This window comes from Zosterops lateralis, assembly GCF_965231275.1.
Source record: "Zosterops lateralis genome assembly, chromosome: 2".
Taxonomy (NCBI): Eukaryota; Metazoa; Chordata; class Aves; order Passeriformes; family Zosteropidae; genus Zosterops; species Zosterops lateralis.
This window is the reverse complement of record NC_139763.1, coordinates 2,990,711-3,018,341: the sequence shown is the minus strand read 5'-3', so window position 1 is coordinate 3,018,341 and position 27,631 is coordinate 2,990,711. Positions and strand designations below refer to the sequence as shown.

Here is a 27,631-nt window from a genome sequence, read left to right as displayed (position 1 = left end):
CTGGGCATGGAAGATATTCAGTTTTCAAGAATTAACTGTGGGGAAAAAAATGGAATTTTGGGGACTTTTATCCACTGTCAGGATGTAAAAAATCACACAAAGCCATCAGCAAGCAGCAAACACAAGCTGTGTTAATCTCCCATGGAACAAGTCAAAATAATGATAAATTTGAAGAGAATTAGTGTTTCTTACCTCATCTTTTCATAATCACAACTTTTGGTTTTTGCCTTTCGTTTGTTTGGCTGACTTTGGTCTGTAATGGGGAAAAGGATTTTTAAACAAAATTTAAACCAAATCTAAATTTGCTTCCCTAAAACAAAAAAAAAGAAAAAAATGCACTTGGAACTCACATTTGCCTCTATAAATTGTGGAGATTAAAAAGTGACAAAGTCAAAACTGACACAACCAAAAAGTGTTAATGCCATTAATTTGATTTTAGTTTTGGTCAATAATATAGAGGATTAATAAAATCCTAAAGGGGAAAGGCTTCAAACAAATGGAAGAATCTTAAAATCCTGCAAGGTATGACCTGGCTCCATAAAATTTGGATTATTAGAGTGGACTCCAGGCTGAAGAAATCAATCTGTCCTATAAAATCAGTTTGATAATATTGATAATAAAATTTGATCAAAAATAGTAGATAATATATACTTTAATTATTATATAATTATATAGAATTGTATTTTAGAATTGTATATTATAATATATAAAATATGTATTATAATTACTATATTATATAATTATTATAGTATAGATTATAGATTATACACAATATATAATTATATATTATAATTATATAATTGTAATATTATAATTATATAATTGTATATTAGAATTGTATATTAGAATATATAATATAATATATATTATAATTACTATATTATATAATTATTATAGTATAGATTATAGATTGTATTATATAATTATATATTATTATATTTTTTATTATATTATAATTATATACTTGTATATTAAAATGCACACATTGTACATTAGGCAATATATTATAAAATAATATTCTCCAATATTTTATATTAAAATTGTTTGGGATTTTTTTTTTTTAATAACTCTTGGTGACCAATCAGAATTTTCAAAGGGAATAACAGACCCCTATGGAAGTCCAAGTTTCCCCGGGAAAAAAAAAAAAATTATGAGGATGAATTTTTCACCTCAAAAATCCCCAAGTTAAAAGTGAATTTCAAGCCCTGCCAATCTCAAATGTAAATGAACAGACACAGAGAGCCCTGGCAACAAAATAAACCAATGAGGAAACACTGAATGACCAAACCAAGGGAGGATTTATCACTTTTAACTCTCCAATTTCACCCCAAATTTACTTCCAAACTCCAGAGACCCGACCCTGCTGCTGCAGAGGGAACAATTCCTGAGCAACAAGGAAGGAGGAAATGTGGTGTTAATGCTTTATTGTGATGGGCAAACCCAGGAATTCCTGCCATTAACTGCAAAAATCACCTTTTTTTATTTTTTTTCTTTTCTTGGACACACCCATAGGAGAAACAATCCAGCACCTGGATTGAAACTTTTTGGAGAACTGGGTTATTCTTAGGCTGAACTACCAAAAAATCAGATTTGAAAACAAGAGGAGGAGTTATTAATGTGATATATGAAATTTTAGCAACAATCTGTGCTTAAAAATGATACTCCAAGAGTATTTTAAACATAAAATACTGGGAAATTGTGGAAAAATGCAGCTGCTGCCCTGGGTGGTGTGTCCCTGCAGGCAGGGGAGGTGTCCCAGAACATTCCTCACCCCAATCCTGCCCAGGGGGCACCTCCAGCCCTTTGCCAGGAGCATTTGCTCACCCAGAGCTCCTCAATGAGCTGGAATTGAAATGAGTCAGGACAAAAATCACTAAGACTGGACATGTTCAGGATTATGTGACGCACCACTCCTTGGGTGGAACTCATGGGAAATCCACAAAGATACAGAAAAAATCACCACAAATTCCTCTAAACAGAGACATTGAAATGATGGAGAAAGAATCCTCCTGAAAGCACCTCCAGCACATCCTCCTTTAACCATCCAAATGCTGAGAAATTTCACTTTTTCTTCCATTTATGTGCTGCTTTACCATAAGGAACCAACCTAACTCACAACAAAACCTTAGTGAAAAGCAAAGAAACCATTGAAGGAAGAAATCAATAAGCATTGTGTTTTGTTTTTAACTGAATGATCCCATTTCAAAAGCCATTCAACAGAAATTACTGCAGCAACAATTCCCACAGAAACAATTCCTCCCCTCCACAACACCCAACTTTAAACTGCTTCTTCCAGATGAAATTAAAAAAAAAAGCTTCTAAATAAACTTAACAAGCAAATCCAGCTAATTTAAGTTAAAATATGCATTAATTCGACAGAAAATATCATTTACTTACCCCACAAACGTTTAAAAATATTAGAATTAGAATCACTTTTCTTAGAACTTTCCATCAGGAGCGACCATAGGTATTTAAAAAAAATATACACCAGCTCAAAGAAACAGTACATGAAGACCAAAAACAGGAAGTAGCAGGAAAAATAAATCAAAAAAGCAAATAACTTTACAAGAATAAAATGTGGCATTAAGTTCTTTTCCATTAAAACTCCTGCAGGTTCAGAGAACAAAGACAAAGGGGAAAAAAAAAAAAAAAAAAAAAAAAAAGGCTCTTCCTCCCCACCCACAGCAAACTGGGGCCAGCCAGTCACTGGGAGCCTCCACCCCCCCTCCAAATCAAATATTTTGCTTTACAAAAGGAGGGGGAGGAGGAAGGGGAAAAGAGAAAGTGAAAATAAAACAGTGAAAATTAAATAAGAAAATGAACACAAGGAGTGGGTCGAAATCCGCGCTCTTTGGCCAAGAAGTGGCAGATCTCTCCCAGCATCATCATCATCCCCCTTCCTTCTTTTATTCCTTAAATTCCTCCAAAAATCAGCCACTCTGCCCCTTCCCCAGCCCCTCTCTGTGCCCTTCCAGGGGAGAATTTCTGATTTCCTGCCCAATTTCATCCTCTGTTCGTTCCGCGCCAACGCGGAGAAGGGAAATTCTCTCTCCCCCTGAAGCTGCAGGATAAGAGCTCAGAGCCCAACCTGCCAAGGAGATAAAACTATGTCAGAGGGGCACAGAAGATGCTGAGCACAGCTGGGAACTGGGAGGGAGCAGATAATGAGGATTACAGGGGGAGTGTTGGGGCAAAATTACACAATTTTGTAACAGCAAACGCCCAAAGTGGAGCTCAAGGAAAGGAAACTCCAAATTTTGGGGGTTCTCAGTGAATAAAACCCCAGAGAACCCTTTGAATGAGCCTCCAGGGCCATGAAATGGCCTCCAGGAAGAGGTGGGTGCATGGAAAATAATTCCAGAAGTGCTGTTGAGGTCTTTGGGTGTGTCCAGCACTGAGGATGAGGAATGGCTGCTTTGGAATCCTCCAGCCTGGGTTAGAGTTTGGTTCTGGTTTTGGTTTCAGCATCACCTCCCTCAGCTCAAGGCCATTCCCTGTGTCCTGTCCATCCAGCCCTGCCTCCAAGTCCCTACTCCAGCTCTCCTGGAGCCCCTTTAGGCACTGGGAGGGGATTTAAGGTCTCCCTGGAGAAATTTAAGTACTGCTTGAACAAACAATGCACTAAAGTATCAGTTACAACCACTTATATTGTGTAATGACTGATTAAAATCCCTTTTTCTTATCACCATCTCCACCAGGATTTATTTTACCTGGATGAATATCTTGGATTTGTCATCCTTCATCCCAAGGGACAAACTCACCAAAAGGGTAAATTCCACCCCAAGAAAGCCTTGGGCATAAAGCAGTGCCCAGGTCTGTCACTAAACCTGGCTCCAGCCCCAGCCAGACTCCTCCTGGAGAAGGGATTTACAAAGGCAGGAGTTCCTCACCCTCCCAGGGAACAATTCCTGCCCGAGATCCCATCAAATCCTCCTCTGGAGCCATTCCCTGTGCCCTGTCCCTCCATTTTTTGTCCCCAGTCCCTCTCCAGCTCTCCTGGAGATCCTGTAGGCCCTGGAATGGGATTTAAGGTCTCCCCTGGAGCTTTCTCTTCTCCAGAATAAAAAATAATAATCATTAAATGATTACTTGAACGAACAATGCACTAAAGTATCAATTACAACCACTTATATTGTGTAACAGACTGGTTATAATCCCTTTCTCTCATCATTATTTCCACCAGGATTTTTTTTACCTATATCAGTATCCTGGGTTTGCCATCCTTCATCCCAAGGGTCAAACTCACCCAAACTCAAATTGAAAGAATCAATTCCACCCCAAGAAAGCCTTGGGCATAAAGATCTGTCACTAAACCTGACTCCAGCCCCAGCCAGACTCCTCCTGGAGAAGGGATTTACAAAGACAGGAGTTCCTCACCCTCCCAGGGAACAATTCCTGCCCAAGATCCCATCAAATCCTCCTCTGGAGCCATTCCCTGTGCCCTGTCCCTCCATTTTTTGTCTCCAGTCCCTCTCCAGCTCTCCTGGAGATCCTGTAGGCCCTGGAATGGGATTTAAGGTCTCCCCTGGAGCTTTCTCTTCTCCAGAATAAAAAATAATAATCATTAAATGATTACTTGAACAAACAATGCACTAAAATATCAGTTACAAGCACTTATATTGTGTAACAGACTGGTTAAAATCCCTTTCTCTCATCATTATTTCCACCAGGATTTTTTTTACCTATATCAGTATCCTGGGTTTGCCATCCTTCATCCTAAGGGTCAAACTCACCCAAACTCGAATTGAAAGAATCAATTCCACCCAAAAAAAGCCTTGGGCATAAAGGTCTGTCACTAAACCTGACTCCAGCCCCAGCCAGACTCCTCCTGGAGAAGGGATTTACAAAGGCAGGAGTTCCTCACCCTCCCAAGGAACAATTCCTGCCCAAGATCCCATCAAATCCTCCTCTGGAGCCATTCCCTGTGCCCTGTCCCTCCATTTTTTGTCTCCAGTCCCTTTCCAGATCTCCTGGAGTCTCTTCAGGCTCTGAGCTCTCCCCAAAACGTTTTTCCAGGCTGAACAATCCCAGTTTTCCCAGCCTGTCCTCACAGAAGAAGAAACTCTTCCTTCTTTTCTCCATCACCATTTAACATCTTTCCAACAAAAACAACTTCCCCACATTTTTCACCTCCCAAAAAATCCTTCAGCCCTTCCAGAGGTTCACAGAGCTCCCACAATCAGCATCACTCCTCCTCCTGCTCATTTATAAATCAGAGTATTTTCTGATACACCTTCAGTGGTTTCCTAAAATTTGATTTTCAAGGGCTCTGTGCCACCTCCTCAGGTATTTAAACATGTCAGGAACAGGCACCGAAGTGAGAGCAAGTGGTAAAAACCCCCAGGAAAGGATTTTCTAAAATTCCTCAGGAAAGGATTTCCTAAAAAAACCCTCAGGAAAGGATTTCCTAAAAAAAAAAAAAAAAACCCAGGAAAATTTAGGGAAGGATTCCCTAAAAAAAAAACCCAGGAAAGGATTTCCTAAAAAAACCCAGGAAAGGATTTCCTAAAAAACCCCAGGAAAGGATATCCTAAAAACCCCCAGGAAAGGATTTCCTAAAAAAAAACCAAACAAACAAACAAACAAACAAACAAAAAAAAAACAGGAAAGGATTTCCTAAAAAAACTCAGGAAAGGATCTCCTAAAAAAACCCCAGGAAAGGATTTCCTAAAAAAACCCCAGGAAAATTCAGGAAAAGATTTCCTAAAAACTCCCAGGAAAATTCAGGAAAGGATTTCCTAAAAAAACCCCATGAAAATTTAGGAAAATATTTCCCTCTGAATCTCAGAACTGCCTGAACTTCACTTTCAGTGCAATAAAAGTAACTCAGGCACTGGGGGAGTTTTAGGGGCTGGGAGCTCTCTCTATAAAATTATATATTCATTAAAAAAATAATCAAACATGACCAAGGAATCACACAGCTAAAAATCCACTCTGCCAAATATTTTTTTGGCCTCTTCCCTCTTTAGCTGCAGAATTGTTTTCTGATGGAGCTTTTATTAACCACAAATTAATTGGAAATTATTGAAAACACAGAATTCTCTTTGATTTAAATCCTGGCTCAGGGGGAGGGAAAGCATATCCAGCCTGTGACTCAGATTTTACTCTTTTAATTCCAGTTTCAATCCTGAATTCAGTCACTTCAAACCACAAAAGCCTTGAGGAATTAAGGCAGAAATGCAGAAGTGACTAAGGAGGAAGTAAAGGATGATTGCCCAAGGAGGTGGAAATGGCAGGAAATGCACTTCTGGTTATTAATTACAGCAGAAACAGAGGAAGGAGTGGCTCAGACTTCATAAAAAAAATCAAAAATAAACTCACTTGGAGGCTGCTCCAGCGTGGAAACTTTGCCTTCTGTTCTCTGGGGTTCAGCCACCACCTGATGGCAAAAATATCAGATTACAAAACTCAAACTCATCTCCCACACGGGATGTAAACAAAGAAAAAAAACAAAACAAAACAAAACACCAAAAAAACCCCAAACCAAACCCCTCAGCAATGAAAATGTGATGTGTTATGTTCTTAATCAAGAAGTAAAGAAGAATAATTTCATTAATCAGAGTGTTTCTGTAAAGGTTTCCCTCCCCAGCCTGTCTCAGTTTAGACCATCTCCAAACCTGACAGGAGAAATGAAATATTCCCAGAGGAATTTTGCCCCTGGGGAAGCCAAACTCCCAGACCTGCAGAGAGGAGAGAACACAAGAAGAGCCCCGAGCACTTCTGGGCCCTTCCCCAGGTTTGTTTTTCCATTTCCTGCCCTCCTGCTCTGGTTTCGTTTTCCCAGGGCCACGTCACTGCCCAGGGCCCTCCCCCTGCCCCGAGAGCACAAACAGCTCTGCCCAACTGACCTGGAAACTCACTTTATTTGTCTGGATTTGGCAGCTTTTTTATAGTGAACTTCATGGGTTAAATTGTAATACATAAATAGAGGTTATAGCATTATAATGTATGTCTCTTATATACACAAACCGTAACTTTTAATATATTTTTATATATATAAAATGTAATTTTATATAATATTTTACCACTGTATATATGATCATATATCATTATATAATTATTATAATATTTTATGTCATATTATGTATTATATAACATACTATCCATTATGATTCGTATTATTATATATATTATATTTTATATATAATATTATATCTTATATTATATATTATTATTTTATATATATTACATACTTTCTATATAATATGATACATAATATATAATGTAATATATGATTATATCATATATAATATGATATAATATATATCATATCATATATAATATGATTACATAATATAAATTATTATATACGTTATATATAGTATATTGCATTGAGGCATAAAGACAATATATTTCTATATATTATATATGTTATCTATAATATGAAATATATTTCAATATACATTATATATAGTATTTTATATAATATATTCTTATTTATATATAATATATAATGTATATTATGTATATTATATTGCATTGAGGAATGTAGACTATATTTCAATATATATAATAGATAATATATGACATATCTATTACATACAATATATGACATATTATACATAATATATTGTATATATTATATATAATATGCATATACATATATTATAAATTATATCTGTTATATATATTTATAGATAATATGTAAATTATCATTTGTTATCTTACAACAGCAGCAAAGACAATAAAAATGGCACAAATCTCTCTTTAAATTAATAACTGCTTATGAGTCATTAAAAAAAAATTAAAAATAAAAGCACGACAGTGGCCACCTCCTCTAACCAACCACCTCCCTCCTTCTTAAAAATCCCAATTTCTGAGGTGGGTTTGGAAGGAAATACCCCAGGAAAATACAGAATTGATGAAAGGATTCCAGGCACAGGAATTCCTGGAGTTTGGAAGGAAACACCCCAGGAAAAAGCAGACTTGCTGTACCTTGGCCTCGAGGCTTTGGGCACCCTGGGGATTTCTGGGCTCAGCCTGGGATTTTTTCTTCTCTTTTTCTGCTCCTTTCTGCTCTGGGGGGACCCTGGAAGGGGATTTTGAAGAAGTGCAGCCCCTGATGTGGGAAAAGAGAGAAGAATCCCAGTGGTTTTCTCTGTATTTTACATTTATGTGACACGAAAATACAGATTAATTCAAATTACAGAGAGAATTCTCCATATTTTACATGGATATGATGTGAAAAAACAGATTAAATCAAATTAAAGAGAGAATTCTCCATCTTTTACATGTATATAACTCAAAAAAACTGAGATTAATATGAATTAAAGAGAGAATCCCTGTGCTTTTCTCCATATTTTATATATATATGACACAAAAAACCAGATTATTGCAAATTAAAGAGAGAATTCTCCATATTTTATATGTATATGATGTGAAAAACCAGATTAATTCAAATTAAAGAGAGAATTCTCCATATTTAACATATGTATGACACAAAAAAACCCAGATTACATAAAATTAAACAGCGAATTCTCCATATTTTACATATATATCACACAAAAAACCCAGATTAAATCAAATTAAAGAGAGAATTCTCCATATTTTACAGGTGTATAATAAGAAAAAACAGATTAATACTAATTAAAGAGAGAATTCTCCATATTTTACTTGTATATAATATGAAAAAACTGAGATTAATAAAAATTAAAGAGAGAATCCCTGTGCTTTTCTTCATATTTTACACATACACGATGTGAAAAAACAGAGTAAATCAAATTAAAGAGAGAATTCTTCATATTTTACACATATATGATGTGAAAAAACAGATTAATACAAATTAAAGAGATAATCTCTGTGCTTTTCTCCATATTTAACATGTATATGATGTGAAAAACCCAGATTAAATCAAATTAAAGAGAGAATTCTCCATATTTTACACATATATGATGTGAAAAAACAGATTAATACAAATTGAAGAGTGAATCCCTGGGTTTTCCTCCATATTTTAACATGTATATGATATGAAAAATCAGATTAACACTAATTAAAGAGAGAATTCTCCATATTTTACAGGTATATAATAAGAAAAAAACAGATTAATACAACTTAAAGAGAGAATTCTCCATATTTTATATGTATATAACACGAAAAAACTGAGATTAATACAAATTAAGAGAGAATCTCTGTGCTCTTCTCCATATTTTACATGTATGTGACACAAAAAAACAGATTAATACTAATTAAAGAGAGAATTCCCCATATTTTATATGTACATAACTCGAAAAAACTGAGATTAATACGAATTAAAGAGGGAATCACTGTGCTTTTCTCCATATTTTACATGTATATGACACAAAAAAAAGATTAATTCAAATTACAGAGAGAATTCTCCATATTTTACATGGATAGGATGTGAAAAAACAGATTAAATCAAATTAAAGAGAGAATTCTCCATATTTTACAGGTGTATAATAAGAAAAAACAGATTAATACTAATTAAAGAGAGAATTCACCATATTTTACACACATATGATGTGGAAAAACAGATTAATACAAATTAAAGAGAATCTCTGTGCTTTTCTTCATATTTAACACATATGTGACATAAAAAACAGATTAATTCAAATTAAAGAGAGGATTCTCCATATTTAACATATGTATGACACAAAAAAACCAGATTAAATTAAATTAAAGAGAGAATTCTCCATATTTAACACGTATATGACACAAAAAACGCAGATTAAATCTAATTAAAGAGAGGATTCTCCATATTTAACACGTATATGACACAAAAAAAACAGATTAAATCAAATTAAAGAGAGAATTCTCCATCTTTTACATGTATATAACTCAAAAAAACTGAGATTAATACGAATTAAAGAGAGAATCCCTGTGCTTTTCTCCATATTTTATATATATATGACACAAAAAAAAGATTAATTCAAATTACAGAGAGAATTCTCCATATTTTACAGGTGTATAATAAGAAAAAACAGATTAATACTAATTAAAGAGAGAATTCACCATATTTTACACACATATGATGTGGAAAAACAGATTAATACAAATTAAAGAGAATCTCTGTGCTTTTCTTCATATTTAACACATATGTGACATAAAAAACAGATTAATTCAAATTAAAGAGAGAATTCTCCATATTTAACATGTATATGACACAAAAAAACCAGATTAAATTAAATTAAAGAGAGAATTCTCCATATTTAACACGTATATGACAAAAAACGCAGATTAAATCTAATTAAAGAGAGGATTCTCCATATTTAACACGTATATGACACAAAAAAACCAGATTAAATTAAATTAAAGAGAGAATTCTCCATCTTTTACGTGTATATAACTCAAAAAAAGTGAGATTAATACGAATTAAAGAGAGAATCCCTGTGCTTTTCTCCATATGTTACATGTATATGACACAAAAAACCAGATTAATACAAAATACAGAGAGAATTCTCCATATTTTATATGTATATGATGTGAAAAACCAGATTAATTCAAATTAAAGAGAGAATTCTCCATATTTAACATATGTTTGACACAAAAAAACCCAGATTACATAAAATTCAACAGCGAATTCTCCATATTTTACATATATATCACACAAAAAACCCAGATTAAATCAAATTAAAGAGAGAATTCTCCGTATTTTACAGGTGTATAATAAGAAAAAACAGATTAATACAAATTAAAGAGAGAATTTGCCATATTTAGCATGTATATAATATGAAAAAACTGAGATTAATAAAAATTAAAGAGAGAATCCCTGTGCTTTTCTTCATATTTTACACATACACGATGTGAAAAAACAGAGTAAATCAAATTAAAGAGAGAATTCTTCATATTTTACACATATATGATGTGAAAAAACAGATTAATACAAATTAAAGAGATAATCTCTGTGCTTTTCTCCATATTTAACATGTATATGATGTGAAAAACCCAGATTAAATCAAATTAAAGAGAGAATTCTCCATATTTTACACACATATGATGTGAAAAAACAGATTAATACAAATTGAAGAGTGAATCCCTGGGTTTTCCTCCATATTTTAACATGTATATGATATGAAAAATCAGATTAACACTAATTAAAGAGAGAATTCTCCATATTTTACAGGTATATAATAAGAAAAAAACAGATTAATACAACTTAAAGAGAGAATTCTCCATATTTTATATGTATATAACACGAAAAAACTGAGATTAATACAAATTAAGAGAGAATCTCTGTGCTCTTCTCCATATTTTACATGTATGTGACACAAAAAAACGGATTAATACTAATTAAAGAGAGAATTCCCCATATTTTATATGTATATAACTCGAAAAAACTGAGATTAATACGAATTAAAGAGAGAATCCCTGTGCTTTTCTCCATCTTTTACATGTATATGACACAAAAAAAAGATTAATTCAAATTACAGAGAGAATTCTCCATATTTTACATGGATATGACGTGAAAAAACAGATTAAATCAAATTAAAGAGAGAATTCTCCATATTTCACAGGTGTATAATAAGAAAAAACAGATTAATACTAATTAAAGAGAGAATTCACCATATTTTACACACATATGATGTGGAAAAACAGATTAATACAAATTAAAGAGAATCTCTGTGCTTTTCTTCATATTTAACACATATGTGACATAAAAAACAGATTAATTCAAATTACAGAGAGAATTCTCCATATTTAACACGTATATGACACAAAAAAACCAGATTAAATTAAATTAAAGAGAGAATTCTCCATCTTTTACATGTATATAACTCAAAAAAACTGAGATTAATACGAATTAAAGAGAGAATCCCTGTGCTTTTCTCCATATTTTATATATATAAGACACAAAAAACCAGATTATTACAAACTAAAGAGAGAATTCTCCATCTTTTATATGTATATGATGTGAAAAACCAGATTAATTCAAATTAAAGAGAGAATTCTCCATATTTAACATATGTATGACACAAAAAAAAACCAGATTACATAAAATTAAACCACAAATTCTCCATATTTTACATATATATCACACAAAAAACCCAGATTAAATCAAATTAAAGAGAGAATTCTCCGTATTTTACAGGTGTATAATAAGAAAAAACAAATTAATACAAATTAAAGAGAGAATTTGCCATATTTAGCATGTATATAATATGAAAAAACTGAGATTAATACAAATTAAAGAGAGAATCCCTGTGCTTTTCTTCATATTTTACACATACACGATGTGAAAAAACAGAGTAAATCAAATTAAAGAGAGAATTCTTCATATTTTACACATATATGATGTGAAAAAACAGATTAATACAAATTAAAGAGATAATCTCTGTGCTTTTCTCCATATTTAACATGTATATGATGTGAAAAACCCAGATTAAATCAAATTAAAGAGAGAATTCTCCATATTTTACACATATATGATGTGAAAAAACAGATTAATACAAATTGAAGAGTGAATCCCTGGGTTTTCCTCCATATTTTAACATGTATATGATATGAAAAATCAGATTAACACTAATTAAAGAGAGAATTCTCCATATTTTACAGGTATATAATAAGAAAAAAACAGATTAATACAACTTAAAGAGAGAATTCTCCATATTTTATATGTATATAACACGTCTCCATATTTTATATGTATATAACACGAAAAAACTGAGATTAATACAAATTAAGAGAGAATCTCTGTGCTCTTCTCCATATTTTACATGTATGTGACACAAAAAAACGGATTAATACTAATTAAAGAGAGAATTCCCCATATTTTATATGTATATAACTCGAAAAAACTGAGATTAATACGAATTAAAGAGGGAATCCCTGTGCTTTTCTCCATATTTTACATGTATATGACACAAAAAAAAGATTAAATCAAATAAAAGAGAGAATTCTCCATATTTACACGTATATAATATGTGTAAAATAATATGAAAAACCTGAGATTAATACAAATTAAAGAGAGAATCCCTGTGCTCTTTTCCATATTTTACACGTATACGACACAAAAATCCAGATTAATACAAATTATTCCCATTTTTAAAGATTCCATCAATCATTTTTTAGAGCTTCCAACTGCACAGTCCAAACTTGTGCAATGATGAAGCAACAGAAAAACAAAAAAAAAGAAACAATCCCACAATATTTTCTACAAAAGGGACTGGAATTGAATTATTAAAATGATCTATTTAAAAAATAAATAATTAATAATGGCAATTAATTGTTAAAAATTAATTTTTAATTAATTGCTCTGCTGCCCACATTGCTTTGGATACCCAAGATAAATTTATTTAATTATTAGGAATCCTCAGTATTCCTGATCAATTCTTGAATTCCATTTTTATTTATTGATGGACAACAAAAATCTGTGCAATATCCCCACGATGCATCACCTAAACATTGTTAATTAAAAATAAAATCAATTAAAAGCAAAGCAAACTTGCCAATTCCTTACTCACTTCTTCTCAGGCTGAGGCTTCTTTGCCTTCTGTTTATGTTTAGTATCTACAAAAAAAAAAAATCAAACCAAAACCAATTAAATTAAATTAGAAACTGAATAAATATTTTAAATAAATTAATTAAAAATAAAATTAAATAAAAATAAATAAAATAAATAAATTAAAGTAAAAAGAAAATTGAATAAAAAGAAAATTGAATAAAAATAAATTAATTAAAAATAAAATTAAAGAATAAATTAAATTAAAGTAAAATAAATTGAAAATTAAAATTAAATAAAGAATAAATTAAATAAATCAATTAAAGTAAAAAATAAATTGAATAAAAATAAAATTAAAAAATAAAATTAAATAAAGAAAAAATTAAATAAATAAAGTAAAAGAAAATTGACTAAAAATAAAATTAAATAATAAATGAAATAAAATAAAAAATTAAATTAAATAAAAAATAAATTAATTAAAAATAAAGAAAGAATAAATTAAATAACTAGATTAAAGTAAAAAGAAATTGACTAAAAATAAAATTAAATAAAAAATAAATTGAATAAAAATAAAATTAAATAAAAAATAAATCAAATTAATAAAGTAAAGTAAAAAGAAATTGAATAAAAATAAAATTAATTAAAAAGTAAAATTAAATAAAGAATAAATTAAATAAATTAAAGTAAAAATAAATTGAATACAAATAAAATAAATAAAAACTAAAATTAAATAAGAAAAAATTAATTAAGAATAAAATTAAATAAGAAATAAAATTAAATAGAAAAATTTAAATAAATCAAATAAAAATTTTAAATAAATTCAGTATAAAATTGAAATAAATTTAACTTAAAAAATTTAAATAAACTAAATTTTTTAATAAATTAAATTAAAAAATTAAAACAAATTCAATTTAATAATAAAAAAAAAATTAAAATAAATTAAATTAAATTAAAAATAAAAAACCTAAGCTACTTCCAAAGCAAATTTCCCATTTACCGGCACTTTCTTGGAGGCTCTTTTTGATTTTCTCACTTTGCTGGACGAGTTCCTTGAGCCCGTCGGGGTTTTTCCGGCACAACTCCTGGGCCCTTCCATTGGCCTCCAGGGCCAGCTCAGCCCTGCCCAGCAGCGCCAGCGCTTTGCAGTAGTGGTGGTGACCCTGCAGGGCACAAAAATTGACATTTTAATTCAAAAATTGACATTTCAATTCAAAATTGATATTTCAAGGTTTTAGCTGCACCCAGGAGATGAAAGATTTCCACCCAAAAATGCTGCTGCAGCAGCAAAAATCACTTTTTTTTTTTAATAATTCAGCTTTCAGCTGATGAATAATCAGATTTTTTTAAAGCTCAGCACAGTGAAACTGAGATAAATGGGAAGAATGAAAAAAGTTGCATTTTTTTTGTTGTTGGTTTTTTTTTTTTTTTTTTAAATCAAATTTGGGTGGGTTTTTTTTGCTTTCTCTTCTTTGAAAAAGATCAAATTTGTTTTATTCCCCCCCTAATCTCAGCTACTCTGCAATTTTTCTAAACATCCCTTATTTACTCTGCTTCAGGCCAGGAATATTGGGAAATACCTGTTGGCCATTAATCAGGATTTTTTTTTTAATACTATATTATTATAGGATATTTTTAATATTATTTTTTATATTTATATCTGCTTATTTTTTTAAGCATTTTGATAACTCCCAACACAACAAACATTTTCTTGCACCTCTTCTCAACACTGAGAGACACCTCAAAAATAACATTTTAAACCCAAAAACCCCAAACAAATGCACTTGGCAAGAATTTTCACTCCATAAATCTCTGTGTTCATTCATTAAAAATCAGCTCTGGGTTCTCATTTTGCTCAAAAATACCCAAAAAAAGCTGATTTTGGGATGTTAAAGACACCAACCTTTGGCCAATCAGGCTTGAGGATTATGGCTCTTTTTGCATCAATTACTGCTCTCCTGTAAAAGAGAAGGGAGGGGAAAAAAGAGGAAATTTATTATTTATACCCCCCAAAATAATACAATATATTGGTATAAAAAAAATTTAAATAATTATATTATATTTGTAATAATATTACATTATTATTATAATACACCAGGCTGATGTAAAGAGCGTAAATACAAATATAATAAATTAGAATATTAAAAAATTTGAATAAAACAGCAGCCCACAGAACTATAGAATGGTTTGGGTGGGAAAAAAGGACCTTAAAATCTGATTTTCCACCCCAAAATGAGCAGGGAGACCTTTCCCTGTCCCAGGTTGCTCCAAGCTGGCCTTGGACACTTCCAGGGATGGGGAAATCCACAATCCCAGCTACAGGCACATCATCAGAAATAATCATTTGGTGGTTTAGCTTTAAAAATGCCCATTTTCTTAAAAAATATTCTCTATTTCAAATTTCTTCTATTTCGAATTTCCTCCATTTCGAATTTCCTTGATTTTCAATGTCCCCAATTTTGAATTTTCCCTATTTAAAATGTCCTTTATTTAAAATTACCTCAATTTAAAATGTCCCCTATTTTAAATTTTGCCTATTTTTAATGTCCAACATTTTCAATATTTCAATATTTTCCCCTATTTTGAATTTCCTTTATCTTAAATTCCCCCTTTTCCAAATGTCCCCTATTTCAAATGTCCCCTATTTTCAATTTCCCCAATTTTCAATTTCCCTTTATTTTCACTTTTCGCCATTTTCCATTTCCCCCATTTTTAATGTCCCCCATTTTCAATAGTTCAATATTTTCCCCTATTGTGAATTTCCTTTATTTTGAATTCCCCCTATTTCAAATGTCCCCTATTATAAATATGTCCCCTATTTTCAATTTCCTCCAATTATTAAATTTCCCCAATTTTCTATTTCCCTCATTTTCAACTACCTCTATTTTCAGTATTTTCCCTATTTTGAATTTCTCCCATTTTCAATATTTCAATATTTTCCCCTATTTTGATTTTCCCTTTTTTTGAATCCCCCCTATTTCAAATGTCCCTTATTTCAAATGTCCCCTACTTTCAATTTCCCCTGTTTTAAATATGTCCCCTATTTACAATTTCTCCCATTTTCAATGTCCCCCATTTTCAGTATTTCAATATTTTCCCCTATTTCGAATTCCCCCTATTTCAAATGTCCCTTATTTCAAATGTCCCCTATTTTCAATTTCCTCAATTTTAAGTTTTCTCTTATTTTCAATTTCCCCCATCTTCAATTACCCCCATTTTCAACAGTTTCCCTATTTTGAATTTCTCCCATTTTCAATTATCCCCATTTTCAGTATTTCAATGTTTTCCCCTATTTTGAATTGCCCTTATTTTGAATTCCCCCTATTCCAAATGTCCCCTATTTAAAATATGTCCCCTATTTTCAATTTCCGCTTATTTTCAATTACCCCCATTTTCAATATTTCAATATTTTCCCCTATTTTGAATTCCCCTATTTTAAATATGTCACCAATTTTAAATATGTCCCCAATTTTCAATTTCCCCAATTTTCAATATTTTCCCTATTTTGAATTTCTTCCATTTTCAGTGTCCCCCATTTTCAATATTTCAATATTTTCCCCTATTTTGAATTCCCCCTATTTCAAATTTACCCTATTTAAAACATGTCCCCTATTTTCAATTTCCCCTTATTTTTAATTTCCCCCATTTTCAATTATCCCCATTTTCAGTATCTCAATATTCCCCCTATTTTGAATTTCCTTTATTTTGAATTCCCGCTATTTCAAATGTCTCCTATTTCAGAAGTCCCCTATTTCAATTGTCCCCTATTTAAAATTCACCCTATTTAAAATATGTCCCCTATTTTCGATTTCTCCCATTTTCAATTTTATCTTATTTTCAATTTCCCCCATTTTCAATTTCCCCCCATTTTCAATTTTATTTATTTTCCATCAGCCCAGGCCAACCTTTCAGGGGTTACTCACTCGTACTGCCTGGTGAGAATGAAGCACAGAGCTCTGTTCCCATACAGGAGATGGTTTGTAGGGCTTGGAAAAAAAAATAAGATTATAAGGGTTAATAATGAGTATTCTTATTGAAAACCATAAGGAGAAGATTAAAAAAAAAATCAATTTTCACCAGGTTTGCCCTCAAAAACAAAAAAAAACCTCCATGGATTTAAAAGTTGTCACTTTTAAATTATGTGACATTATAATTGTGGGATTATTTGTAAGATTTGAGCTCATCAACTTCCAACTAATCCCAGTTATTCTCAGCATACTCTTAAAAAACTCTGGAAAACCCAGGATCTCCTCTGCTTTTTTCAGGATTTCCTGAATTTCTACCAAGTTCTGATTTTCCCTTCCTGACCTTGATCCAAAGGGCTCCATTTGGCAAAAAAAAAAAAAGGTTGAAATCAGTTTGAATTTGGGACCAAAACCTCTCCTACCACGGGGCACTGATGGGGATTAAAATGGATTTATTCACAGAATATTAGAAATTAATTGATTAAAATGAATTGTTTGTGATGAGACCTCAGTATGGATAAAAGGGAGGGTGAAGAAATCAAAATCTGGATCCTTTTCAGGTTATAAATGTAAAGTCAAAGGCTTCAGAAATGAAAAATCCAACTCTTTGCACGAAGTGGTTCTGTGCAAAGTGGGATTTGATCAATTTTCCTGTATTTTATGGACACCAGGATGAGTAAAATCAGCATTTCCAATGGGGAACACACCAAGCCTGCTGACATCCCAAGGGAAAGGGAAAAAAATGCCCTAAAAATTCAAATTTCATCCCTTTCTCCCTTCTGCAGAGCCCAGGGAAGTCCCCAGAGCCTTTCAGGAAATGCCTTCAGGGAAGAAATTAAATAAAGGAAATAAAAGGCTGAGAGCTGCCAAGACCAGGCACTGAAATATTTGTTCTTCTTTATTCCTATTGCATCATCAGAATAAAGATAAATAATGATAAATATTGGCAATATTTGCAAGAGTATCTCGAGGGAAAACACTCAAAGTGGTTGTTCTTTAAATAATTAATTTCCTTTCAGGTTTGTTCCTCTTCCTCTTGGTCATTTTCAAACCCTAACAGGACTTTTGGAGCAGCAAAAGCACAAAAAAACCCACCAGAAATGGGGGAAAAAATAGAATAAAAAATGGGTTATAGGGTTTTCTTAAAAATCAGGTATTATTTGGCTTCTAATTGAAGTGGTTGATTCAAAATTGTAGAAAATGAGGATAAATGTGAGAGCAGCTCTTACCAGAACTCGATGGCTTTTGTGTAGGACACGATGGCACTGCCCAGGTTTCTTTGGGAAAATTCAGCGTTTCCCCTTTGTTTCAGGGCTTCACTTTTCTGTAGGACCAAGGACAAAACCATTTATCCACTCAACTCATTTAATTCAGCAGCATAAAGGTAATTATTTCATGTATTAAATGGAATTATTTATGCCAGAATTGAACAACTCGAGCTTGTGCAACATTTCTCTTTCACGATTTGGATATTTTTTACAACCCTTGATAACCAGAACTCCGCAAAAAAAATAACCCAAACCCATCCTGAGAGTTTCCCTCACCTTCCTGGAGCTCTCACAGGTCAGAGCTTCCAATTCTGCCACTAAATCACAATCCTCCAGAGCCACTTTGGTGATGTAACGTTTCCCTGGAGACAAAATTTCAGGAGAACACAAGAGGGTGAGGAATTAATTCTTCAAGGCTTTCTCCTCTTTTCTCCCACTAAAATCCCTGCTCTGCCAGCAAAACCTGACTCACAATTGAATAAATGGAATAATTTTGGTGATAAGAGACTTTAAAATAGTGATTCTAACAAATCTGGGCTTCAAAATTCATTTTCTTTTTACTACTGGAGAAGCCCAGAATGAAATTAAGAACACGAATTATTTTAGGATTTTTAAGAGCAAAGGTGATGGAACTTTGATCACTGAGAATTTCAGACTTTCTGTGCTGACAGGAACTGACCCCCAAACAAACACTGCATTTGAACTGAGGCTTTGGAAAAAGTTTCTAAAATTGAGTGACAGCCCTGGGGTTGTGCCTGTGGAGTTGGGATAGAAGTGTGTGATATCACAGGGGGCAAAACTTAAGAGTTTAAGTGTTTAGAATACAGTAATATATCTATAAAGATGGAGGTTTTAGTTTTAGGCCAGTCCTTCTTTTTCACCTTTTTCTTCATTATTTGGGTGGTGTTTTGTAATTAGATAGAAAAATCCTCATTGTGGGCCAGGGGTGGTTGGTTATTGGGTTGAAAGTAAAAATAATTTAAATTAAATAATTAAAATCCCTTTCTTTCTTTCTTTCATCATCATCATCTCCACCAGGATTTCTTTTACCTGGATCACTATCTTGGGACAAACTCACTCAAACTCAAATTAAAAGGATCATTTCCAGCCCAAAGAGGGAGAGAGGATTTCTCTGGAATTAAAGACAAAGAGGTGCTGCTGCTTTGCATTCCTGGGTTGTGAATTAATAAATTAATTCAGAGAAAAATGTGATTAATGCAGCTCTTTTTTCCAGGGAAAACATCAACTTCTTCCACCTGTAGCCATGAATTATTCTGGATAAGAAAACCAAGGCACAAAACCATCAGGGTTTGTCCTCAAAAGCCACTCAGGGCTCTCCAAAATCATCCTGCACTTCCCAGGATGGATGGAAAAGGGAGGGATGGAAGGGAATTAAAAATTAAAATTGGGTGGAAGTGGCTTCAGATCCTCTGGAGGAAATGAAAAGGGAAATTCAGATTATTGGGGTGGTTTCAGGGACGCTCAGAGCAGGGCAGCACCACCTGAGGGTCTGAAAATCCACAAAAAAGTCCACCAAAAAAATAACAACCTCCACACAAAAAAAAAAAAAAAAAAAAAAAATTAAAAAAAATCCACAAAAAGAAAACTCCATCAAAAGAAAAAAAAAAGAAAAACTCCACATGAAAAAAACTCCACACGAAAAAATACTCCATCACAAAAAAAAACTCCACTACAAAATACACCAAAAATCCATGAAAATCTGCCAAAAATCCACCAAAAAATCCACAGAAGAAATCCACAAAAAAAAAAAATTCACAGAAAAAAACCAAAACAACAACACAGAGGAAAAAAACAACAGAAAAAAACAACAGGAAAAAAAAAAAAAAAAAAAAAAAAAAAAAAAAAAAAACAACCCAGAAAAAAAAATCCACAGGAAAAAAAGTCCACAGGAAAAAAAAAATCCACAGGAAAAACAAAATCCACCAAACTCCCCTTTCCCTTCCCCTATTTATCTGTTTAATTCCCACACATTAGGGAGTTGTGGAGAAAATCCAATTTTGATTTTGAGCCACCTGCATTTCTTAATTGGCCACTTATCCTCAAAAGACCTCGAAGAGAAGGAGACACGGCTCCATTTTTTACTTTTTTTAGCCTGAAGTGCTGCAGAACTCAATTTGTGAGATAAGAATTAACAAACATCTGAGCCTGAACACAAAAATTCCATCTCAGGCATTTCATCCCAGGTGTGGCAATAAAAAAATAAAGATAAAAGCAACACAAAGGTGTAGAATTTTTTCCGTGGATGGCGGGGACAAGGAACTCTGCAGAGCTGAGATGTTCTAGAAACACGTGGCTTTATTATTACAAGGGTGGTGGGTAAAGGGGGCTTTGCCTTCAGCCACCAGCCTGGGCTGGAGCAAAGCCCTAAAGAGAGAAAGGGGAGAGAGAGAGAGAAGAGAGCTCAGGGGTAGAAATGGGGTAGGAGCAGGGGAAAAATGTGGGGAGAAAACAGGAGCAAAAGAGAGAGAGAGAGAGGAGACGCCAAGAGGGTAAGAGAAGAGAGGAGGGTAAGAGAGGTGAGAGGGCAAGAGAAGAGAGTGATCACCTTGTTACAATACCTTATATCTCTTTTTGTGTTGAATATTCTAATTTACAGCGATCACTTTGTTCCAATCCATTTTATCTCTTTCTGTGTTGAATATTTTAATTTACAGTGACCAACCGGAGTGAGATACAAAAACTACAGACTTTGCACGCAGCCTATAAGAACTACTACATTACCATGTCATTTTATATTCTAAACTTTAAAAGCTACATTTCTTATCTGTTTATTCCCTGATGCCTTTGGCAGAGTGGAAAGGCAACATTCCTGAGTCTTTTGTTTTCCTGTCCTTCAACCCATCTCCAGCTCATCACCGTTTTCCTGCCTGCCATGCTCACATCTCAAAACTGGCTTTCATTTCTATTTCACTCACAGCTTTTACATCTGCCGTATCTCTTACCATTCAGTCATATTCAAAAGTCCTTCCTGTCCCATCTTTCCCAACACAAAGGGATTTATTTTGGGTTTCTGGCCCGTGCTGGACTGTCCATACTCACACTCAGTGAAGAGAATGGCGAGGTCGACGCGGCTGTAGCGCCCGAGCTCCTGCAGGCGCTGCAGGACGTTGGAATCCCCCACACACCTCACCCAGTCCAGGGCCTCTTCAACGTGGTAAAAACCCTGCTCCAAATAGGAAAAAAAAATTAGAAAATAAAGGAAAAAAAAAAAATCGTTGATGTACAAAGTAAAGTGTTGGGAGCTTTTGTTTGGGGTTGAGTTGTTTTGTTTTTTTTTTTTAACGGGGAATAAATAGAAATAGCGAAAGATGCAGCTTGGGGTTGAGCAGGGAGTTTCAGGAAATGAAATAAGAAATGTTTTATTGGCTAAATTTAAAATAAAATCCACAATAAATCCCTTCGACTGCTGGGAATATTCCTCACATCCTCTGGTCTAGGTCAGCACAGTCACAGTCACAGTCACAGTCCTGCAGCCAATTCTTCTGGCCACAGGAAGAATTTAAATGGTGGGATTTGATTTAGAAAATTCTGAAATGACTGACAAATACATCCTATATAATATTATAATATGTATTATTATTGTTATATATATAAAATAATATATATCATATGATATATATTTTATATATAATATATATTATGCAATATATAGAATAGATATAATATATTCTATATGTTATAAATTAAATATAAGTATGTATAATACATAATATATATTTTATAGTTTTTATAATATGTATTATGTTACATATAAATAAATATAATATGAACTTTATATATAATATAATACATTATATATTACATATATTACATGTATAATACACATACTACATATTTTATATATATAATATATATGAAACATGTAATACATGTAATACATATTATATATATATAATCTGTATATATATAATATATATAAATACATAAGATATATCCATATAAATATATAGAAATGTATCCATATATAAACCTCCTCAAATCTGATACAGAAACTTCCTGGTGATGACTGAAATTATTAAAAAAAATAAATAAATAAACCTCTCAGATTTTAGAAATCTCTTTGTGATGAAATTATTTTTAAAAATATATCAACCCTTTAAAATTTGATTCAGAAACTTCCTTCTGATGACTGATACTCATATATATATATATATATATATATATATATAAACTCCCTCAAATTTGATTCAGAAACTTCCTGGTGATGACTGAAATTAATAAATAAATAAATAAATAAATATATATATATATATATATATATATCCTCTAAAATTTGATTCAGAAACTTCTTCTTATGGCTGTTGAAAAATAATCTTTAAAAAAAAAAAAAAATCACATCACTAAGATGAACATCCCCAAAACTAACAGCAAGTGGGGAATCCCCAGTTGTGTTTATTCTGCTTTTCCTGCTGCTGTAATGCTGATTTTTAAAACAAACTGGGGGAAAAAAGGGATTAAACCCAGGGAAATTAAGGATTTTCCCAGTCCAAAGTTTCTAATTAATGAGTTCAGTTCTAGCAGAAAGTGGATTTTTGTAAATAAGAAGATGGAGCAGGAGATTTCCCATCCCCACTCCCCCAAAAACTCACATTTTCAATGCCACTGCCAATCCTCAGGATGCCACTGATGAAATATGGGATGTTCTGGAACAAGGAAAAAGGAAAAAAAAATCAAATAAAAAAAAAAAAAAAATCGATTTATTGAGATGTGAGAGTTTGAATTTCTGCCTGCTCAGGTTCAGCTCAGGGACATTTCCTGCTCTGCTGGAATTCCCCATCCCTGGGGCAGCTGCATTTCACATTTTGGCTGAGAAATCCATGTTGGCATGAAAAGAGGGAATTCCTGGATGGAAATTTCCTGCTGAGGAAATTCAGCCCCTCTGAGCACTTGTGGAATTCTCTAAATACCAAAAAAACCCACTTGAAATATCCAATTAAACACCCCAAAATCTGCTCCTCCTCCAAATCCATTTCACTCCTGGATGTACAACCCAAAAAACCCCAAAAAGAAATTAATTAAGAAATATATTCTACCTAAATTTAAAAAAAACCCCCAAAATATGTAGCTTGGGGTTGAGCAGGGAATTTCAAGAAATGAAATAAGAAATGTTTTATTGCCTAAATTTAAAATAAAACCCACAATAAATCCCTTCAGCTGCTGAGGATATTCCTCACATCCTCCTCTCCTCTGTTTTAAGTCAGCAACAGCAGCAAATTTAAAATAACATTTGTTAAATAAATAACTCATTTAACATTTGTTAAATAAGTTAAATAAGTTATTTGTTAAATAAGTCATTCATTCACCCACCAACTTTATTCCTGACTGCAAATATTTCCTAAATTATCCCAACTGGAATAAAGCCTTGGCCAGAAGAAATTTCTTATCTGGAAATTATCAAATTAACTCAATTATCAAATAATATCTTCACTCCAGCCAAAAGGAAATAAAACTAATTTAGGATTATAATCCCAAAGTGCTTCAATTAACACATGTTTGAGAATTTAGAGAGAAATTTAAAATGCAGGACTTACAACAACTCTTTTAATTAAATCAGCAAGGTCTTCCAGGATATTGTACTCATGGATTGTGCTCATGAACAGTGCACTGCTGGAAAACAAAATAAATTATTATTTAGAGAAACACCAAGCTGTTCCAGGCTCTTAATTATGGATATTTAGGGGGATTAGATCTAAGGAAGAGAATTTTATTTTAAAAAAATTCCCATCGAGCCTTTCAGAAGAGGAAGGAGAAAAATAATAATATGATTAAAAAAAAAAAAAAAGAAGAGAAGGAAAGGTGTGGCTGCTTTTGAAATGTCACATCTCCATAAATCGTGAAAAACCCCCAAACTTCAGCTACACAGAGTCCCAAAGATTCCAAACTTCACATTCACAAAGATTCCAAACTTCACATTCCCAGAATCCCAAAGATTCCAAACTTCACAATCCCAAAGATTCCAAACTTCAGAGTCCCAGAATCCCAAAGATTGCAAAGTTTACATTTCCAAAAAAGATTCCAGACTTCACATTCCCAAAAAAGATTCCAGACTTCACATTCTCAGAATCCCAAAGATTCCAAACTTCACGTTTCCAAAGATTCCAAACTTCAGAATCCCAAAATCCCAAAGATTCCAAACTTCAAGTTCCCAGAATCCCAAATTTCAGAGTCTCAAAAAAAGATTCCAAACTTCAGAGTCCCAAAGATTCCAAACTTCAGTCCCAAAATTGCAAAATTCCAAACTTCAGAGACCCAAAATCCCAAAGATTCCAAACTTCAGAGTCCAAAAATCCCAAAGATTCCAAACTTCAGAATCCCAAAGATCCCAAACTTCAGAGCCCCAAAATCCCAAAGATCCCAAACTTCAGAGTCCCAAAGGTTCCAAACTTCACATTCCCAAAAAAGATCCCAAACTTCAGAGTCCCAAAATCCCAAAAATTCCAAACTTCAGAGTCCCAAAGATTCCAAAATTCAGATTCCCAAAAAAGATTCCAATTTCAGAGTCCCAAAAAAGATCCCAAAATTCAGAGTCCCAAAGATTCCAAACTTCAGAATCCCAAAATCCCAAAGATTCCAAAATTCAGATTCACAAAAATTCCAAACTTAAAAATCCCAAAGATTCCAAAATTCACATTCCCAAAGAGTCCAAAATTCACATTCCCAGAATCCCAAAGGTTCCAAACTTCAGAGTCCCAAAGATTCCAAATTTCAGTCCCAAAATCGCAAAATCCCAAACTTCAGTCCCAAAGATTCCAAAGATTCCAAACTTCAGAGTCCAAAAATCCCAAAGATCCCAAACTTCAGAGTCCCAAAGATTCCAAATTTCAGATTCACAAAAATTCCAAACTTCAGATTCCCAGAATCCCAAAGATTCCAAACTTCACAAACTCAGTCTTAATATTGGGGGTTTTTTGGGTTGTTTTATTTTTTTGTTTTTCCTGTGGATTTCTGCAGCACTTTTGAGCCCTCCTGGGAGCAGCCAAGGAATTTTCACAGGGGAAACAAATAAAAAATGGGGGAAAATTTGGGAGGAAAAAGTGGATTCTCACCGATATTCCTCCACACAGAAAGTGCTTTCCCAGGAGAAGAGCAGAGACCAGAACACTCGGATTTTCATCACGTTGCAATATTCTATTAATTTCTCCACGGGCTGACTGCACCACACCTCACAGGGATCAACTCCTCCAAAAGGGGAAAAAATGGGAATTACAGTGCAAAATTCAGGCTTTCCAAAGTGCCAATAAACATTAAAATTAATCATTATTTCAGGTATTCCAAACTGCTAATTAACTTTAAAATTAAGGGTTATTTCAGGCTTTTCGAAGTGCCAATAAATATTGAAATTAAGGATTATTTCAGGCATTCCAAAGTGCCAATAAACATTAAAATTAAGGATTATTTCAGACATTTATTTTAAAGTGCCAATAAATACTGAAATCAACCATTATTTCAGGTATTGCAAAGTCCCAATAAATATTGAAATCAAGGATTCTTTCAGGCATTTTATAAATATTAAAATCAAGGATTATTTCAGGCACTCTAAAGTGCCAGTAAATATGAAAATCAAGGATTATTTCAGGTATTTTAAAGTGCCAATAAATACTAAAATCAAGGATTATTTCAGGCATTTTAAAGTGCCAATAAATATTGAAATCAAGGATTATTTCAGGCATTCCTAAGTGCCAATAAACATTAAAATCAATCATTATTTCAGGTATTCCAAAGTGCCAATAAACATTAAAATCAATCATTATTTCAGGTATTCCAAAGGGCCAATAAACATTAAAATCAAGGATGATTTCAGACATTTATTTTAAAGTGCCAATAAATATTAAAATCAATCATTGTTTCAGGCATTCCAAAGCGCCAATAAACATTAAAATCAAGGATTATTTCAGGCATTTTATAAATACTAAAATTAAAGATTATTTCAAGCATTTTAAAGTGTCAATAAACATTAAAATCAATCGTTATTTTAGGCATTCCAAAGTGCCAATAAACATTAAAATCAATTATTATTTCAGGTATTCCAAAGTGCCAATAAATATTGAAATCAAGGATTATTTCAGGCATTTTAAAGTCCCAATAAACATTAAAATCAATTATTATTTCAGGTATTCCAAAGTGCCAATAAATATTGAAATCAAGGATTATTTCAGGTATTTTGAAATGCCAATAAACATTAAAATCAAAGATTATTTCAGGCTTTCCAAAGTCCCAATAAATATTGAAATCAAGGATTCTTTCAGGCATTTTATAAATATTAAAATCAAGGATTATTTCAGGCACTCTAAAGTGCCAGTAAATATGAAAATTAAGGATTATTTCAGGCATTTTAAAGTGCCAATAAATATTGAAATCAAGGATTATTTCAGGCATTGCTAAGTGCCAATAAACATTAAAATCAATCATTATTTCAGGTATTCCAAAGTGCCAATAAATATTAAAATCAATCATTATTTCAGGTATTCCAAAGGGCCAATAAACATTAAAATCAAGGATGATTTCAGACATTTATTTTAAAGTGCCAATAAATATTGAAATCAATCATTATTTCAGGTATTGCAAAGTCCCAATAAATATTGAAATCAACCATTATTTCAGGCATTTTATAAATATTAAAATCAAGGATTATTTCAGGCACTCTAAAGTGCCAGTAAATATGAAAATTAAGGATTATTTCAGGTATTTTAATGTGCCAATAAATACTGAAATCAAGGATTATTTCAGGTATTTTAAAGCATCAACAAATATTGAAATCAAGGATTATTTCAGGCTTTCCAAAGTGCCAATAAACATTAAAATCAAGGATTATTTCAGGTATTCCAAAGTGCCAATAAATATTAAAATCAATCATTATTTCAGGTATTCCAAAGTGCCACTAAACATTGAAATCAATCATTGTTTCAGGCATTCCAAAGTGCCAATAAACATTAAAATCAAGGACGATTTCAGACATTTATTTTAAAGTGCCAATAAATACTGAA

General features: G+C 32.5%; 1 protein-coding gene across 4 annotated transcripts in view; it reads right to left on the bottom strand.

The window, feature by feature from the left end:
* TTC3 (tetratricopeptide repeat domain 3) overlaps positions 1-27,631 on the bottom strand; it is a 64,573-nt gene that overhangs the window by 29,879 nt on the left and 7,063 nt on the right. For 2 of the 4 annotated variants that reach the window (XM_083884006.1, XM_083884008.1), the window contains exons 4-16: positions 25,694-25,826; positions 24,179-24,254; positions 23,237-23,290; positions 21,687-21,810; positions 18,903-18,988; positions 18,588-18,682; positions 17,317-17,379; positions 15,297-15,351; positions 14,394-14,556; positions 13,419-13,464; positions 7,936-8,059; positions 6,322-6,379; positions 193-253 (exon numbers count right to left, since the gene is read on the bottom strand). In XM_083884006.1, coding sequence (XP_083740132.1) covers positions 193-253; positions 6,322-6,379; positions 7,936-8,059; positions 13,419-13,464; positions 14,394-14,556; positions 15,297-15,351; positions 17,317-17,379; positions 18,588-18,682; positions 18,903-18,988; positions 21,687-21,810; positions 23,237-23,290; positions 24,179-24,254; positions 25,694-25,826 — 1,138 coding nt within the window. Of the gene's footprint in view, positions 1-192; positions 254-2,397; positions 2,941-6,321; positions 6,380-7,935; positions 8,060-13,418; positions 13,465-14,393; positions 14,557-15,296; positions 15,352-17,316; positions 17,380-18,587; positions 18,683-18,902; positions 18,989-21,686; positions 21,811-23,236; positions 23,291-24,178; positions 24,255-25,693; positions 25,827-27,631 lie in introns of those variants that run through there. The other 2 variants (XM_083884007.1, XM_083884009.1) reach the window with 2 other exon arrangements.